The sequence below is a fragment of the Natator depressus genome, chromosome 19, assembly GCF_965152275.1.
Source record: "Natator depressus isolate rNatDep1 chromosome 19, rNatDep2.hap1, whole genome shotgun sequence".
In the NCBI taxonomy this organism is placed as follows: Eukaryota; Metazoa; Chordata; order Testudines; family Cheloniidae; genus Natator; species Natator depressus.
Genome location: NC_134252.1, coordinates 9,942,213 through 9,959,004, shown reverse-complemented (window position 1 = coordinate 9,959,004; position 16,792 = coordinate 9,942,213). Strand labels below are relative to the sequence as shown.

General features: G+C 44.5%; 1 protein-coding gene across 1 annotated transcript in view; it reads right to left on the bottom strand.

The window, feature by feature from the left end:
• The window catches only part of RPS6KA1 (ribosomal protein S6 kinase A1), a 65,407-nt gene that overhangs the window by 15,991 nt on the left and 32,624 nt on the right, over window positions 1-16,792 (bottom strand). The window contains exons 3-4 of the mRNA XM_074934277.1: window positions 8,401-8,454; window positions 446-562 (exon numbers count right to left, since the gene is read on the bottom strand). Coding sequence (XP_074790378.1) covers window positions 446-562; window positions 8,401-8,454 — 171 coding nt within the window. The remainder of the gene's footprint in view (window positions 1-445; window positions 563-8,400; window positions 8,455-16,792) is intronic.

Here is a 16,792-nt window from a genome sequence, read left to right as displayed (position 1 = left end):
AAAAAATATAAAGTGAGCATTGTACATTTTGTGTTCTGTGTTGTAACTGAAATCAATATATTTGAAAATGTAGAAAACATCAAAAATATTTAAATAAAAAGGTAATCTATTATTGACAGTGCGACTAATTGCAATTCATTTTTTTTAATTGCTTGACAGCCCTAGTACATTTATTAGCAAAGGTCTCTCCTTCCTCCCTCTTCTAATGAGAGCTTGTCAGAGCTCATTAGAGCCCACTGGAGCACTGCATGCACAAGGACTGCAAGAGTGGACCTCTAGGAGCAGACTGCTCCTGCAGCAGCACCTGGTCTCAGAAGAAACTCAGTCAAATTGTTATTCCAGCTATGAGCTGGTGGGAATGGTGAAGCCAGGTGCACTTCTCCCATCTCCTGGCCCCAAAATAGATTTAAATGACATATAAAGATACAGTAAGAAGCAAACTTACTTTGCCAAAAGAGCCTTGGCCCAGAACTTTGAGAAGTTCAAACTGCGAAGGATCAGCCTTCTCAGAGCCCTCCTTCACATGGTGTGTGATGTTAATTTCTTTCACGATACCTTCATCCTGAAATAAAAAACACATGGATGAGGAAGACTAAACCTCCAGAGCAGAGGAAAAGCCTCATCTGTTCAAATACAACTACAAGCTCTTGGGAAGCAGGACTGATCCCATAACACAAGCATCTCCTGCTTGCAACTTCCAGGGCAAAATCACTAGAAGGACTTCAACAAATACCCTAGCACCTTACAAATATTTCACTCTTACCAAACGCCACACTCCATGGAGGAGCACGGTATGGGGAGGAGGTGACCAGCCCTCTGTGGAGAAAGAAGTGGTTCGGGACTATTTAGAAAAGCTGGACGTGCACAAGTCCATGGGGCCGGATGTGTTGCATCTGAGAGTGCTAAAGGAGTTGGCGGATGTGATTGCAGAGCCATAGGCCATTATCTTTGAAAACTCATGGCGATCGGGGGAAGTCCTGGACGACTGGAAAAAGGCTAATGTAGTGCCCATCTTTAAAAAAGGGAAGAAGGAGGATCCTGGGAACTACAGGCCAGTCAGCCTCACCTCAGTCCCTGGAAAAATCATGGAGCAGGTCCTCAAGGAATCAATTCTGAAGCACTTAGAGGAGAGAAAAGTGATCAGGAACAGTCAGCATGGATTCACCAAGGTCAAGTCATGCCTGACTAATCTAATTGCCTTCTATGACCAGATAACTGGCTCTGTGGATGAACGGAAAGCAGTGGACATGTTGTTCCTTGACTTTAGCAAAGCTTTTGACACTGTCTCCCACAGTATTCTTCCCAGCAAGTTAAAGAAGTATGGGCTGGATGAATGGACTATAAGGTGGATAGAAAGCTGGCTAGATTGTCGGGCTCAACGGGTAGTGATCAATGGCTCCATGTCTAGTTGGCAGCCGGTATCAAGTGGAGTGCCCCAAGGGTCGGTCTTGGGGCCGGTTTTGTTCAATATCTTCATAAATGATCTGGAGGATGGTGTGGATTGCACCCTCAGCAAGTTTGCAGATGACACTAAACTGGGAGGAGAGGTAGATACGCTGGAGGGTAGGGATAGGATACAGAGACAAATTGGAGGATTGGGCCAAAAGAAATCTGATGAGGTTCAACAAGGACAAGTGCAGAGTCCTGCACTTAGGACGGAAGAATCCAATGCACTGCTACAGACTAGGGACAGAATGGCTCGGCAGCAGTTCTGCAGGAAAGGACCTAGGGGTTACAGTGGACGAGAAGCTGGATATGAGTCAACAGTGTGCCCTTGTTGCCAAGAAGGCCAATGGCATTTTGGGATGTATAAGTAGGGGCAAAGCCAGCAGACCGAGCAGACGTGATCGTTCCCCTCTATTCGACACTGGTGAGGCCTCATCTGGAGTACTGTGTCCAGTTTTGGGCCCTACACTACAAGAAGGATGTGGAAAAATTGGAAAAAGAGTCCAGCGGAGGGCAACAAAAATGATTAGGGGACTGGAACACATGAGTTATGAGGAGAGGCTGAGGGAACTGGGGATGTTTAGTCTACGGAAGAGAAGAATGAGGGGGGATTTGATAGCTGCTTTCAACTACCTGAAAGGGGGTTCCAAAGAGGATGGCTCTAGACTGTTCTCAGTGGTAGCAGATGACAGAACAAGGAGTAATGGTCTCAAGTTGCAGTGGGGGAGATTTAGGTTGGATATTAGGAAAAACTTTTTCACTAGGAGGGTGGTGAAACACTGGAATGCGTTACCTAGGGAGGTGGTGGAATCTCCTCCCTTAGAAGTTTTTAAGGTCAGGCTTGACAAAGCCCTGGCTGGGATGATTTAATTGAGGATCGGTCCTGCTTTGAGCAGGGGGTTGGACTAGATGACCTCCTGAGGTCCCTTCCAACCCTGTTATTCTATGATTCCTTTGCGTCTAGCTAAAGAAAAGAGTTCAGTTTCTTTGAACTGCATTTCATAAGAGTTTTGAAAGCAGTTTTTTTAAAGCAATAGTGGCAATAATGTTTATACTGCTAAAAATCCCAACACACGGCATTGTCGTCATACAACAAGGATGTGGCTGGCAAGTCAGACATACACAACCCCATCTGCTCAGCAATCTGAGTAGCCCTGTCACAGGAGCCTTAGTGCATCTTCAGCACATAGGGATCCTTTTTTACAGCCTCAGCTCTTCTGGGAGATAGAGAAGCCAATGTCTGTATCTGACACGTGGTTTGTTTAAACACATTCTTTTACAGAGCTCGAGAGCAGACATGATCAGAAAATAATGAAAGGTGGAAGGAAGGTAAGTCACTACCTTCCATCTACATTTTCTTCAAAAGACTAGAATACAGGACAACAAAGGACATTAAAAAGACAATATGTCCCTCCCCACCTCTCAAACAAAATGTCCTGTGGAACTCCCTGCTACAAGACTATGAGGCCAAGAGTTCAGCTCAATTAAAAAAATCCCTAGACATTTATATGAATCAGAACATCTCCAAAGATTAAAAGAGGGGCATAAGTGTTCATGCTTCAAAGCAGCCGGTCATTAACTACCTTGTGAACAGGAAGGAGTTTTACTTATAGTCAAATTACTTCATAATTGTAATTTTTTTAAATTAAACGAAGCACCCAATACTAGACCCAGGCAAAATTTGACTAAACATTTTTGGGGACCAAAAAAAAAAAAACAAAAAAAACCAAACAGATTTGGCCGCACCAAAATATTTTATGATGTTTTTTTCAGAATTGTTCCAGTCAAAGAAGCCTTTAAAAATGTCAAAACCTGCCCTCCGAAACATTGTTTTGACATTTTCTAAACAAAACAGTTCAATCTGGTTTTGAAATGACTTTCAAAATTTCCATTAATTTTAATGTAAAAAATGCTTAAAACTTCTCAAAATCTAAACAAAAAAATATTGTTTGATGCCCCATTTGTTTTTGATTTTTCAGCACTGCCAGTGAACCAGAAAAATCTGTATTTGCATGGCTTCACCTGAAATTCGCCAGCATATGGAAACTCAATGAGCTGGACCTCTGGTCTGGGAATTATGTTCTGGAGCACACTGAAGACCCAATCTACAGCAGGGCTCAGAGACACTGGGTTTAAAAGCGTCCCTGAGTTCCTAATACTTTTTAGTTGACTGTTAACAACTTGACTAAGTCAGGCTTAGAAACAACAATTCTACCCTATGTACAAACCCAGTTTTGTACGGTTTAGTCCCTACAGGTTTTAAATAGAACAGTATTTAAATCAAGTTTAACCACCACCCGAGAGGATGGAGCTGCCGTGTAGTTTGGGCACTAGCTTGCTTTCCTTACCAGAGCTGCCTCCACCCTCTCTGAAAAGGTTCTCCGGAAGCGGGGAGATGCACACAAGGATGTGGTTGCCTACCTAAGTAGTGCAGCCTTTTCTTTCTAGCTGATGAGCTTTGTTTTCTCTAGACTAGGAAGTGCCTTTGTTTTCATAGTATCGGGCAGCTCTGTTCTCTCAAAAACAGACAGTAGACACTGAATTCTGGTACCAACTGAAGCCTTTACACACACACCCACCCACCCACCCACCCCCAGGTCCAGCAAGAGCAGCAGCAGGGCCAACTTCCCCGACATTCTCCTGCCTGTCTCATCCCTCTTCTGGAGGGATCAAACTAGAGGCAAAAAAGGTATTGTCTCCAAAACTCAGTCCTAAGCTTCTATGCAGAGACTGTCCATAAAATGGTCAACAGAGTTTGTGGGTTTTCCATTGCTGGCAGCTGTCCACTAGGGACTCAATCACCAACTCCTTTCCCATGCCAATGAAAAACCATTCTCTAGGAACAGCTTTCTATCATCAAGCTGGTTTGGACTGAAATGAGCAAGGGGCCCTATGACACTATGGCACCCAAACCACCTGAAAAAGGACCCGGAAACACCAAGCTATTTGGGGAATGTCATGAAAGGTACTGGAGAAAACCTTCAGTCTAGGAGTACAAGCCTCAGCATTAGGACTGAACACACGCTGTTCTGACAAGTCTATTTTGTCAGACTGTAGAGAGTTTCATTTCCAGCACACTACTTTTGTGGCCAGAGTCACTTTTCTGGACCTCAGCAGTACTATTTGCTGCTCATAATCAAAGGAAAAAGATATGGCCAACAGAGTTTCCATTAACACAAAAGAACAAAGAAATAGTCAGAATTCTGGACAGCTTAATGACCCAGTTCAACATCAAGGAAGTAGTATTAAAGTTAGGCTCAACTGTAGAATAGAGAAACAAAAACTGGAGTTTCATGAAAACAGTAAGGAGAAAAAAATATTGACACTGATTGGGTTAGGTTAAGTTTACTACCAAGTTATATTATCTGCCTAGTAGATCAATTTTAAATGAATATTTCCTTTACACACAGGCATTTATGCTCCTCTATATTCCTTCATTAAAACTGAGGGACTCACTGTGGTAGGAACAGTTCCATGTACACCCAATAGCTGCTGTTCCAAGTCCTTCCAAAGGAGGTACAGTACAATTGTGCGAATGATCTTAACTTCAGTATATCTAGCCAACAATAAGCCCCAACTTGTTTAGTCCTAGATGGGTTTTCACCGCTATAGTTGTCTCTCAAGGCTGTCAGGCAGGGAAAGATTTGCATAGAGAGCCTGGCAACTAAAGCAGCTCAGTGAATATACGAACTCTGGGAAAAATTGGCATTTGCAAGGAGACCGAAATGGATCACATTTCGAGATGAAGCTTCAGAGATCAGCTAATAGCTCCCCTATAAAAAGGGGTGTTTTTAAAATGTTTTTGCCTGTCTAGTCCATTAACCCACAAAACTACTGCAAGGCAGACAACATCATGACTGTTTAGAGCATTAGTCAGAAGATCAGATTCCATAACTTGGTCAGTTGCAAGCCAGACAAGAAGCGGGTATAATAAGCAAGTCACAACACTGGCCAGTAGGAACAATCGCAGCAGCCAGACGAGAATAAGTGCATTATCACCGCACTGATCAGTAGCATTAACCGGCTTTATACCTGGGTGAAGGAACTTTCCTTCTCCAATGCTATTAAGCCAAAGTTACCCTGCAGGAAAGGAAGGAAAGAGGAAAGACCCAGAAGGCTGCATCCACAAATTGCAGCGACTGTTAACCCAACCAACATCAGTCCAGTTGAAGTGAGCAGTTACAAACACAAGCTGAAGCCACAGCATCCTCCAGAAAGCTAGCTGCAGTACTAACCGAGCTGGAGAGCTGGCCTGGGGCAGGCAGTTGCAGGCTGCAGGGTTTTGCTCGGTGTTTCCTGTGCCACAGTGTGAGAAAGGCACAGATGCGAGGAAGCTTGGGGTCCCTCTCCATGGTCCATCCCGTTCAGCATGACACATCCCCAGTTACCAGGGGCTCTAGGGGAGCATGGCAGGCTGCTGGAATACACACTGCTTCATGGAGGACTTGAGACAGGCTTCAGGTTTTAGAGTCACAGGCTGGAGGAGCTGCAGGTGGTTAAAGCCCCACTGGCAGATGCGCAGTGAAGGCAGCAGTCTCCGACTCTCACAGCTAAGCAGGTTAACACTCCCACTCCCCAGCCGAAGCACTTGCAGCTGGTTTTTACACCTCTCAGCTTCTTGCTCAGATCTGACTCCTCTCTATTCAGAGAAGACTCACTCTCTCTGCTGGACCCTGCAGGGTCTACTCTAGGTAGTCTGAGTTTATGTGGGAATTCCCACAAAGGGGGAATATTTTGAGGCGTTCTTTACATTTTGAACAAGAGATAAAAGCCCCACATTAAGAAGAGCCTGTACAGTGATAACAATACTGCCTAGAAGATCTGCAAATGCATCTTTGCCCCTCTGACTGGGCATGGAGAAGAGGATTTAGTATAAGATCCATCTGGGGGTTACTCCCCTTATATAACCACACTGAATTCAGTGATAAATTTGGTCCGTAGATTTCCACACATACAACTCTTGCACAGCCAAGAGAAGGATGCCTTCTATCAAAGGGGAGGCGGCTTTGCCTAATCCCTTCCCGGAATCCTATCCATGATATTTAGAAGGCACCTCTGAAGATTATAAGTAAGCAACTAGCCATGGTTCTGCAGAGGCCAGGGCTCAAGGAGCTGCAAACAGGAACAGAACAGAGGTTAACGGAGTGTTGTGGCAGACAGAGTAGCCCTTTTGTCCCATCATTGTCCAAATTTACTTACAGGATGGGAGCGATTGTTCGGATTTAAAAAAATACAAAAAACACACCAGCCTCCTTTCATAGATACTAAGGTCAGAAGGGACCATTATGATCATCTAGTCTGACCTCCTGCACAACGCAGGCCACAGAATCTCACCCACCCACTCCTGCGAAAAACCTCATCTATGTATGAGCTTCAAGGAGCAGAGACTCCTCCAGCAAGTGACCCATGCCCCATGCTACAGAGGAAGGCGAAAAACCTCCAGGGCCTCTTCCAATCTGCCCTGGAGGAAAATTCCTTCCCGACCCCAAATATGGCGATCAGCTAAACCCTGAGCATATGGGCAAGATTCACCAGCCAGATACTACAGAAAATTCTTTCCTGGGTAACTCAGATCCCACCCCATCTAACATTCCCACTCCCTCTTCTCCATGTTCCCTTTTCATAGCCCTGCATGCTGGGCTAAGTGGGCATGTTACTCCCCAAGTGAGCATAGAGTTATTCCCTCCAGTTATGTTTCTCTGTTCCAAGCTAATTTTTTTTTTTTTTTTTGCTTTAAAACTAGCCTAGCTTGCAAGAAGACATGAGCCTGTCTCCGTTCACTTCTGGAAATACCCCAAGGCTCTGGGGGTGTTTGGAGTTGGGATTTTAGTCTGAGTCTATGACCACTTCTGACCTTTCTCCTCCTCACCACGCTCTTTGGTAACTGATAATGAAAGGAGGAAATGACTGTTATTTATGTTGCATTAACACCAGTCAGGGATGAGGGCCCCATTGTGCCACACACCGTACAAGTGAGTTACACCAAGATGGGCTTTGCTCCAAAGACACAACAGGTAGAGGAGTCAGGGGTCCAGGACAGCAGGTTCAGTAGGAAAGATCCCGAGCAACGGGCCATAGCAAATCCTTGCTACAGTCCAGATGCTGTCAGTTGTCACCGGAAAGAGTAAAGCCTAGGTGCCTGATTCTGATTTACACGACTTTATTCAGCCAGGTCCCCAGTGTGAGCGGCAATCAAGGCCAGAGTTTGCACTCAACATCTGTAAAACGAAGTTAATGATACTGACCTCCTTCGTAAAGAGCTCTGAGGTCTACTAGATCTACGAGTTAGGTAATTATAAAGAAAGAGTGTCAAGAATGACTAAGGGTTGCATTGGGTCAGTTATTTCTGGTGGACACAGTAGCCATCGTTCTGCTCAAGAACTGAATGTGAACAGTTACTGCTAAACTGTTAGCATGGATACAAATGCAATCCTCTTCCCTCCCAGGGCAGCTAGCTTATTGGAGAATAGTACATCACGCAGAGGCAGAGATGGGTAGAGTGCCTTAACAACCACACAAAATGGTGCCTTCTGCCCCAAAGACAATGTAAGAGTACATCAGTTGATGACTACAACATGGGGTGGGCTGGGGGAGGGTGAAGACATGATCACAAGGTCACATGAGCGAGTGACTCATGTCTGTCGCCTTCCATATTAGCAACTCTGTCATTTGGCCAGAAAACATGTGCCATAAAAGACTTTTCAGAGAGGGACTTGTGAACTTCAGCAAAATCAGACACACAAGCAGGTGTTAGCAACGTGCACAAGTACAGTTCAGACAGTGTTAAAGGTGTGCAAAGCCAGCACAGGCGTCAGAGGAAGAGAATGATTCACAACTCAAATATGAGCTCAAATCCTATACTGTAATAAACTGTCAGAGAATCTCATCATACGATAAAGTGTGAATGAAAAGACAAGTCTCCTCAAGCCGTGTGTTTGCAATGGGCTCTCTTACCTTATCTGCTGAGTCTACAACGTCTTTCTCTATCCAAGATATGTCCGATTTTGCCTGTGGAACAGCAAATGAGTGTCAGCACAAAGGGTCTGTGATGCTCAGTTAACATTTTCCTCATGCATTTGTTTAATAGAAGCAGGCAAGCTATTTACAAAGTCACAAGATAGCGCTCCCAGTAACATTCCTCCCAAGAGGCAATTCAGAGCCGTGTTGGTACTGCCAGGAAAGAAGGGTCCAGTAGGTTTAAGAGTTCTTTACAGACTCCTTTGCATAGTAGGTGGGAGAGGGGCGCGAGAATGTCAGAAACGAATCCTGCATGCCTCCCAAGGTCGCAGGATCACTGCGGCTATGGAGAAAGAAAATTAGGCTCCTAGGTCTTCACAGGACAATTGTCCTCTTTAAAGGAAAATGGGACGAGCCTCACCCTTGCCATAGTTAGTCCCCCCGCTTAGGCTGGGGGACAGCTAATTATGGCACAGGCGGAGCTGGTTCTGCTTTCCCTTAAAGGGGCAGATGCCCAGGGCCAAATGCTGCTCTCAGTCACACCTGGTGTAACTCCACAGCAGCTCTCTGCTTGGGTAGAGTTACACTGATGGACATTCAGGAGAACAGCAGACATTGGGACCTGTACTCTTGCTCAGCTCTTACCAGCTGAGAAATGGATTCTCATCTGAGTGGGAATCAGTGCTCCTAAACCAGCTAGTAGGAATACAAACAAGTGCATCACATCTTGCAGGAAGAGAGTAGGTCTGGCTCTGGGCTCATGGTCTGTTTCCAGACCAGCTATTAGATCTCATCTCAAAGGGCGACATGAGAAGCAATTGCCTTTTAACCTGATGCTCATCCAGTTCTAGGCAGCCTTCTTTTGTTGAGAGATAGAGTAACTGTTTGAGGAAGGTTTAACCATGCCCTGGTTCAAAAGCTGTTCCTTCTGCTTTGCCCCCACAGAAACACCGGCAGACAGATTTCAGACAAGAAGGTTACATATGAAGAGCCTGAGTTTTGGAAGGTTAGAGATTAGATCCCAAAGCCTGTTGTATCTCCAAGAGGTTAACTCATGTACATATAGATTCACTATCACAGCTGGGTGCTTTTTCAGCCAGCTTTGAGAGGATGAGCTGAAGTTTAAATAAAAATAAAAAAAAAATCCCCCAGATGTGATGCATTTCCCTCCATGGGGCTTAATTCGCAAGTTGCAGAGTAGGGGTGGAGCCTCCTGCAGCATGGCCACATAATGTGTTTTTTAAAGAAAGACACTCGAATGCTACTTCTGCTTTCTCTTGATGCGGTTAGGTAGTGTCACAGGGTGGGGTGTGGGAGCTTGTGGCCCAGCATTTTGGATTATCAGAGTTACAGTTTCAAGGTCCTCTGACCACAGGTCGAAAGGAGAAACCTCCCCAACTCTGCACCCATAAACAGGATTACTGTCCAAAAAATCTGAAGTAAGTAATAGCTGTGAAGGGAAAATGAGGAAAAAAAAAAAAGCCTTGGGAGAGCATCACCAAAAAGAGATCCTTAACATTTTTAATAAGGGAGACATTTGAAGCTTGGGAAGAAGCTGAATACAGGGTGCGGGGGCCTCGTTTTCACCTCTCCTCCCACGTGACCCCATTACTACAGCTGCTTGGCACAGCAGCAGGAAGGCTGAGCTCCCTAGCTCCTCCTGCCACCCGTGCCGTTGCAGCCACGCTGTTTTCCACACACTAGCACTCACTGAGCTGGCACAAGTAGATCTCCTTGAAGTGGGATTTACACGTCCAGCCTGAAGTGCGGATGTACCCGTAGCGAAGAGACTGACTGGCCCAGCCTCTGCCATGATGGTGCAAATTCTGTGCCCCGGCCAAGAGTTGCCATTCACAGCTGAAGAAAAACAATCGCCACCAGAGCCTTTCACTAACTTCCAGCAGGTGCTTCAAAACCTCACAACAGCCACACACGGACAAACATTGTCCCCCATTTACAAATAAGGAAAGATGCAGAGGTTAAAGTCACACACGTCAGTGATGGAACAGTTCTTTTACAACTCTTCTCCCGATACCCTATCCTTTGCTCTGACCACTTTCCTTAAGCAGTGTGTTCATTTGGGTGCACTTTTTTTTAAACCAAGTCTCCCTTAGTAGAGTGGAGCCCCTGCAAACTATGCACACTAGCTCACATAAGCAGCAGGTTGCATTATCATGGGACTGCAGTGGAATTAAGGTTGCCAACCCTCCAGGATTGTCCTGAAGTCTCCAGGAATTAAAGATTATGTCAAGTGATGAGATCTCCAGGAACAGGTCCAACCAAAATTGGCAACCCGAAGCAGAATATTTTGCAGCCCTCTGCAAATTCAGAAGTCATTTACAGAGATCCCCTGTGTGAGTGGGAGATTAGCATTAGCTGCTACTCCCAGAATACTCCTCCTCACCCAGTCAGGTTTGAAACCAGGAAGTTACTTCAAGTCTTAGAGGAGAAGACTGAGTTTCTTTTGAACTGAAACATCTTAGAGCTGCTTTAGTACTAAGCAGATCACTTAGTCAAGCCTAAAACAGTTTGTACTGCAAGGGTCTCAGGATATAATTTGTCATCTCTTCCCACAATACCAGTTCAAAATGCACTCTCCTGACTCCTTTCTCTCCCCCCTTCTTTATATAAAGAGCTTTAGAAACAAAAGTGGCAAAAGACCACGTGTGTGTTTGATAACCTTGGTAGCTGATATATTTGAGTCTGAATGTTGGAAACAGGCGGTGAGAACTAGATGCTATTTCGTGTTATGTTTTCTGCATCCTGCTTTCATGCATCAAGGACCATAATCTGAGGGATCTTTTTGTTCCACTGTTGCTTCAGTCATGCTCATGTTCCAAGCCACTCCCAAACTCTGCCAGTACAGAGAAGAGAGTCCTCAGGAGAGGACACCATGGCCTTTATCATCAGAAAGGCCCTTTCAAAAGAGAATACATAATACAGTAAATTAAATGCAGCCTGGCCGGCTCTAGAGTCTTGCAAGTCTCTGACTTCCGCTTTTGATCCTGTGAAACAGAAAACACGATACTGAACACAGAACTGATAAAGAGACCACGGCACTTGCCTCCTGGATCCTTGGTTTGGTGCGAAAGAGCAGCCTCAGCATCTCCAAAGCTCCAGATGGCTACTCTCCCATAGTTTGCAAGGGAGCTTCTGATCTAGCGCTCTCCCCAGCACGGACACCAGCACAAGAACCCCCAGTAGTAGCTATGTCACTTGGATGTATTTTGGGAGTTTCAGCACAAAGGAAATTGTGGTTTTCTATGGGGAAATTACAGCGAGTGCTCACTGCACAACACCAGCAGCCAAATGAAAGCACTAGTCAAGGCACATGACCCCTAATGGGATGCTGATTTGTGAAGCCCAATTCAGAGAATCCAAATGATGTGCTGCCCATGTGCATGTAGGTCTAATTTACACAGCGGATTGTATCTCCATTGGACAGGGCAAGGGTGTGACAGCATTCAGGATACCCGTGACTGAATCACCTATTTACACCCCCCGCCCCCAGCGAGAAGGCAGCTTGCCTGTGATAGCTGGGTGTCAGCTCCCTAACATCACCAGCCTGTCAGCCACTCAAGCACTCCCCTCCGGGCTCTGTCAGCCTGTCTTTGCCTGGCAGGTGAATAAAAGGAGCTCCTCAGTCCCCGAGTCCCCTTGAAGCATTTGCCTGTGATACCCAGCCCCCAACGCTGGCTACTCACAGGAATCTCAGATCCTCTGCCCTCAAAGGAGCCGGCTACCCCAGTTTACCACTCCTGTGTAAGGCACAGCGCTTGTTAGCACTTACAATAAAACAAAAAGAAGGTTTACGAAAGAATAGAGACTTCACTAGAAACCAGAGAGTAACAGAAACAAAATGGTTACAATACAAAACAAAATCATAATACTAGGGCTGATAAGTGATTAAAAATATTAAACAATAAAAAAAATACCATTTCTTTAAATATTTTTGGATATTAAAAAATAACTGCATTCAAAAATAAAACAATGCAAAACTTTAGAGCCTACAAGTCCACTCAGTCCTACTCCAGCCAATTGTTCAGACAAACAAGTTTGTTTACATTTGCAGGAAATAATGCTGCCCATTTCTTGTTTACAGTGTCACCTGTAAGTGAGAACAGGCGTTCGCATGGCATGGATGTAGCCGGCGTTGCAAGATATTTACATGCCAGATGTGCTAAAGATTCATATGTCCCTTCATGCTTCAACCACCATTCCAGGGGACATGCATCCATGCGGACGATGGGTTTTGCTCGATAACAATCCAAAGCAGAGCAGACCAATGCATGTTCGTTTTCATTATCTGAGTCAGATGCCACTAGCAGAAGGTTGATTTTCTTTTTTTGGTGGTTTAGGTTCTGTAGTTTCCGCATCGGAGTGTTGCTCTTTTAAGACTTCTGAAAGCATGCTCCACACCTCGTCCCTCTCAGATTTTGGAAGTCACTTCAGATTCTTAAGCCTTGGGTCGAGTGCTGTAGCTATTTTTAGAAGTCTCACAGTGGTGCCTTCTTTGCGTTTTGTCAAATCTGCTGTGAAAGTGTTCTTAAAATGAACATGTTCTGGGTCATCATCCGAGACTGCTAGAACATGAAATATACGGCAGAATGCAGGTAAAACAGAGCAGGGGACACACAGTTCTTCCCCCAAGGAGTTTGGTCACAAATTTAATTAACACATTTTTTTAAACAAGTGTCATCAGCATGGAAGCATGTCCTCTGGAATGGTGGCTGAAGCATGAAGGGGCATACGAATGTTTAGCATATCTGGCACGTAAATACCTTACAACGCCAGCTACAAAAGTGCCATGCGAACGCCTTTTCTCACTTTCTGGTGACATTGTAAATAAGAAGAGGGCAGCATTATCTCCTGTAATTGTAAACAAACTTATTTGTCTTAACAATTGGCTGAACAAGAAGTAGGACTGAGTGGACTTGTAGGCTCTGAAGTTTTACATTGTTTTGGTTTTGTGTGCAGTTATGTAACAAAACAAAAATCTACATTTGTAAGTTGCACTTTCACAACAAAGAGATTGCACTACAGTGTTTGTCTGAGGTGAATTGAAAAATACTATTTCTTTTGTTTATCATTTTTACAGTGCAAATATTTGTAATCAAATATACACTTTGATTTCAATTACAACTCAGAAAACAATGTATATGAAAATGTAGAAAAGCATCCAAAATATTTAATACATTTCAATTAGTATTCGCATTGTTAAACAATAGATTAAAACTACAATTAATCATGATTAATTTTTTTTTTAAATCGCGATTAATTTTTTTGAGTTAATCGTGTGAGTTAACTGCGAATAATCGACAGTCCTATATAATAGACAAACTAGGGCCTACACTTTATTAATAGTTGCCTTTCTTATCTAATAAAGTAGGTTTTCCTCCCCAAAATTCAGTCTGTTGCGTTGCTGGCTGGCTTCACATGAACCAGGATCCACTCTTTCATGAAACACCTCCCGCTCCAGAAGATGTCTCCTCACTGAATGGATCCAGAGGGGATCTCTCTACTCTCTCATATACTGAACCAGGCTTGTGTCTTTTTTCACAGATCACACAATCCCCTGTCTGCTATAATGTTTCTTTTACCTCCAAGTGGTTTTGGTTGTTTGCGGTTGTCTTTGATGGTTTTCCATTGACTCTTCTGGAATAGGGCAAGGGTAGACAGTTGAACCTTGTATTATGTCACCGGCTGACCAGGAAAGAGTGACAATTCCCTCCCACCTTAATGGGCTTATCACTGAGACATGCGATTCCCTAGTGCCTAACTTTTACTCTAAGACCATAAAGCATAATTTTCAATATAGTTACATTCCTTAAATATTACCCATACACACATCTCACAAGGATTATGAGTATTGATAAGTTATAAGATTTCAGTAGAGACCTCACAGGCTACCCCTCATGGATAAATACAGTGAAAGCGGTGCATTAGGTGTACTGAGTTTGTCAGGTCTGGGACAGGAATTGCCTGTAAAGAACAGGAAACCCTTTGCCCATTGGCACCAATGGGCCTCCGTCAGAGGGGGAGAGATTATTTTTCTGAACGTAGTATAGTCCTTTGAAAGGAACAAGAGTTGCAGGCCGTCCACACCTCTCAAGATCGGGCCCTTTGGGCTCCCGTAAGTGGATCTGTTAAGAGGTGAGTGTGAAATTTTTCCTGTCACAGAAGGCATTTTCACAATCCTGCAGATCTCTCCTCACATGCTTATGGGCCAAATTACACACTACGATATTGCAGGTTGGGGGAGGGATAGCTCAGTGGTTTGAGCATTGGCCTGCTAAACCCAGGGTTGTGAGTTCAATCCTTGAGGGGGCCATTTAGGGAACTGGGGCAAAAATTGGGGATTGGTCCTGCTTTGAGCAGGGGGTTGGACTAGATGACCTCCTGAGGTCCCTTCCAACCCTGATATTCTATGATTCTATGAGGTTATTATGGATCATATGCATTCACTAATATTGATCACATCCAGGCTTGCTCAAATTCACTGCGAAGAGGGGTGACCACTTGTGCATGACTTGTGTCACATGCTCACTTCTAGTTCCCAAGTGTGGAGGCCTTCTGTATTTCAGATGTGCAAAAACACTGACAGGAGACTATCTGGGGTAGAAAGTTACACAGTAGTTTTGCTAATGTCAGTGCAATGTATCTCACAAATGATACCATCAGCAGCCCTGTGGCTTGCTCATGCCACACTCCGATAAACAAAACTTTGTAAGGCAGAGCTCTCTTGCGGGGGGGGGGGGGGGGGGGGGCATTGGTTCCATTTAGCCAACTTTCCAAAAGCAGACAGCACCGGCTTGACTTCTAGTGAGGTACACCCAACTCCATGGTGGTTAAGCCACCTAGCACCATCATTCCTTATATAACAATTCACCTAGTACCAAGAACAAATCAGACTCGGGCCAAAGTCCAAGTCTGAGCACCCAAATCTCACACCAGTGGGAAAGGCAGCTCTTGAGGGGCTGCTGTGATGGCCCGAAGGTAGATGATGGGTACCCGGTTTGAAGATTGTTTCATCAAACCTCTTTCAAGTCAGTTTTCTACCTTGTCCATTAGTTATTAATCCCCTTCACACACAAGGCTAGCGAGTGGGCAGTTTGCTCCTCCCTTCTACCAAGGCAGCAGAGAGGTTGCTGGCATCTCAATTCAAGGACAATTACATGCATTATTTCTCCTTGCTAACAGACAGAGGAGACAAGCATGGCTGCCCTTCTCCCTTTTCTTGTAAATGGCAGTTTCTGAATTTTTGACAGGGATTTCAATATTTGCACTAGCAGGAAAAAAGCCTATTTGTGCTAAACCTAATGACTAGAATCGTCTTAGCAGAGTCAGAAATATTAACTATGATCAAGCATTCCTGTCCAGATAGAACTGGTAGGAAGAGAGGACAAGCGTTGCCTGAAAGTGCAACATGCAATTTCCCACTGCTTTAATTTAATTAAATAATGGGAGTCTGTTTTTAAGTGAAGGCAGATGTTAATTACCACCACCATTTAGCAATTCAAGTCTAATTCTACAAGTACTATTTAAGGCACATCCAACTGCCAGACTGAAGTTAGAACACGCGGCCCAGAATCATCCATAACTACTAGGGGAACCTTCTGCTATTGCCCTCACCCCAGCCCAGGAGTAGTAGTAGTAAAGACGACAGTCCACAGCACACAGTTTAAAGTTACTGCAAATTAGATTTCGTCAGCTGATCATGATTCTAACATCAGCTCTGTAAATTGTTGGAAAAAAAAAAAAAAAAAGAGGCACCATGCTTGCTCTAATTTTAATCAGAATAACTGGAACTGCCTTTGTCTGCTGTTGAGATCTGCTCACACATCCTGTAGAGTGCTGGCAACAGAGCATCAGTTACAGCAAGAGAGTGAGGAAGGATCGGAGTTTCATAAACAGGAAACTGATAGCGTGAAAAGCTGCTGTTTGAAGAGAAACAGCGGCTGTCATTTCAGCATGCTCTTAAAGTGGGATTCTTGCCCCTTACCCGAGAAGCCACATTTCAGCAGTGGGTTATGCCACAAGCCAGACAATGTGCAACTGAAGGTTTGCGGTAGTTGTTGGGAAAAGGAATCATACCATGTGCAGTCTGGGCACTGAGTGTAGACAGTGTCTTTATTCGCGGGCTGCAGTTTTTAAGAAGAGCCCTAGATGTTCAGTGTTTTCACTAGGAGCAACAGGAACTCAAGTGCATTCAGGCCTTGCACTCTGGAGCATCTCTGGCACTAGGAAGGAGTTTGAAGCAGTTTCCAGTAAGAGTATAGAATTATGCTCATGTGATCTACTTCAGATCAGTAGGTGGCAAGAGGAAGTGACCAGAAAGCAATGCTTCCTGAAGAGTTGTTTTAAATAAAGCTGAGGTTGACTGGTCTTC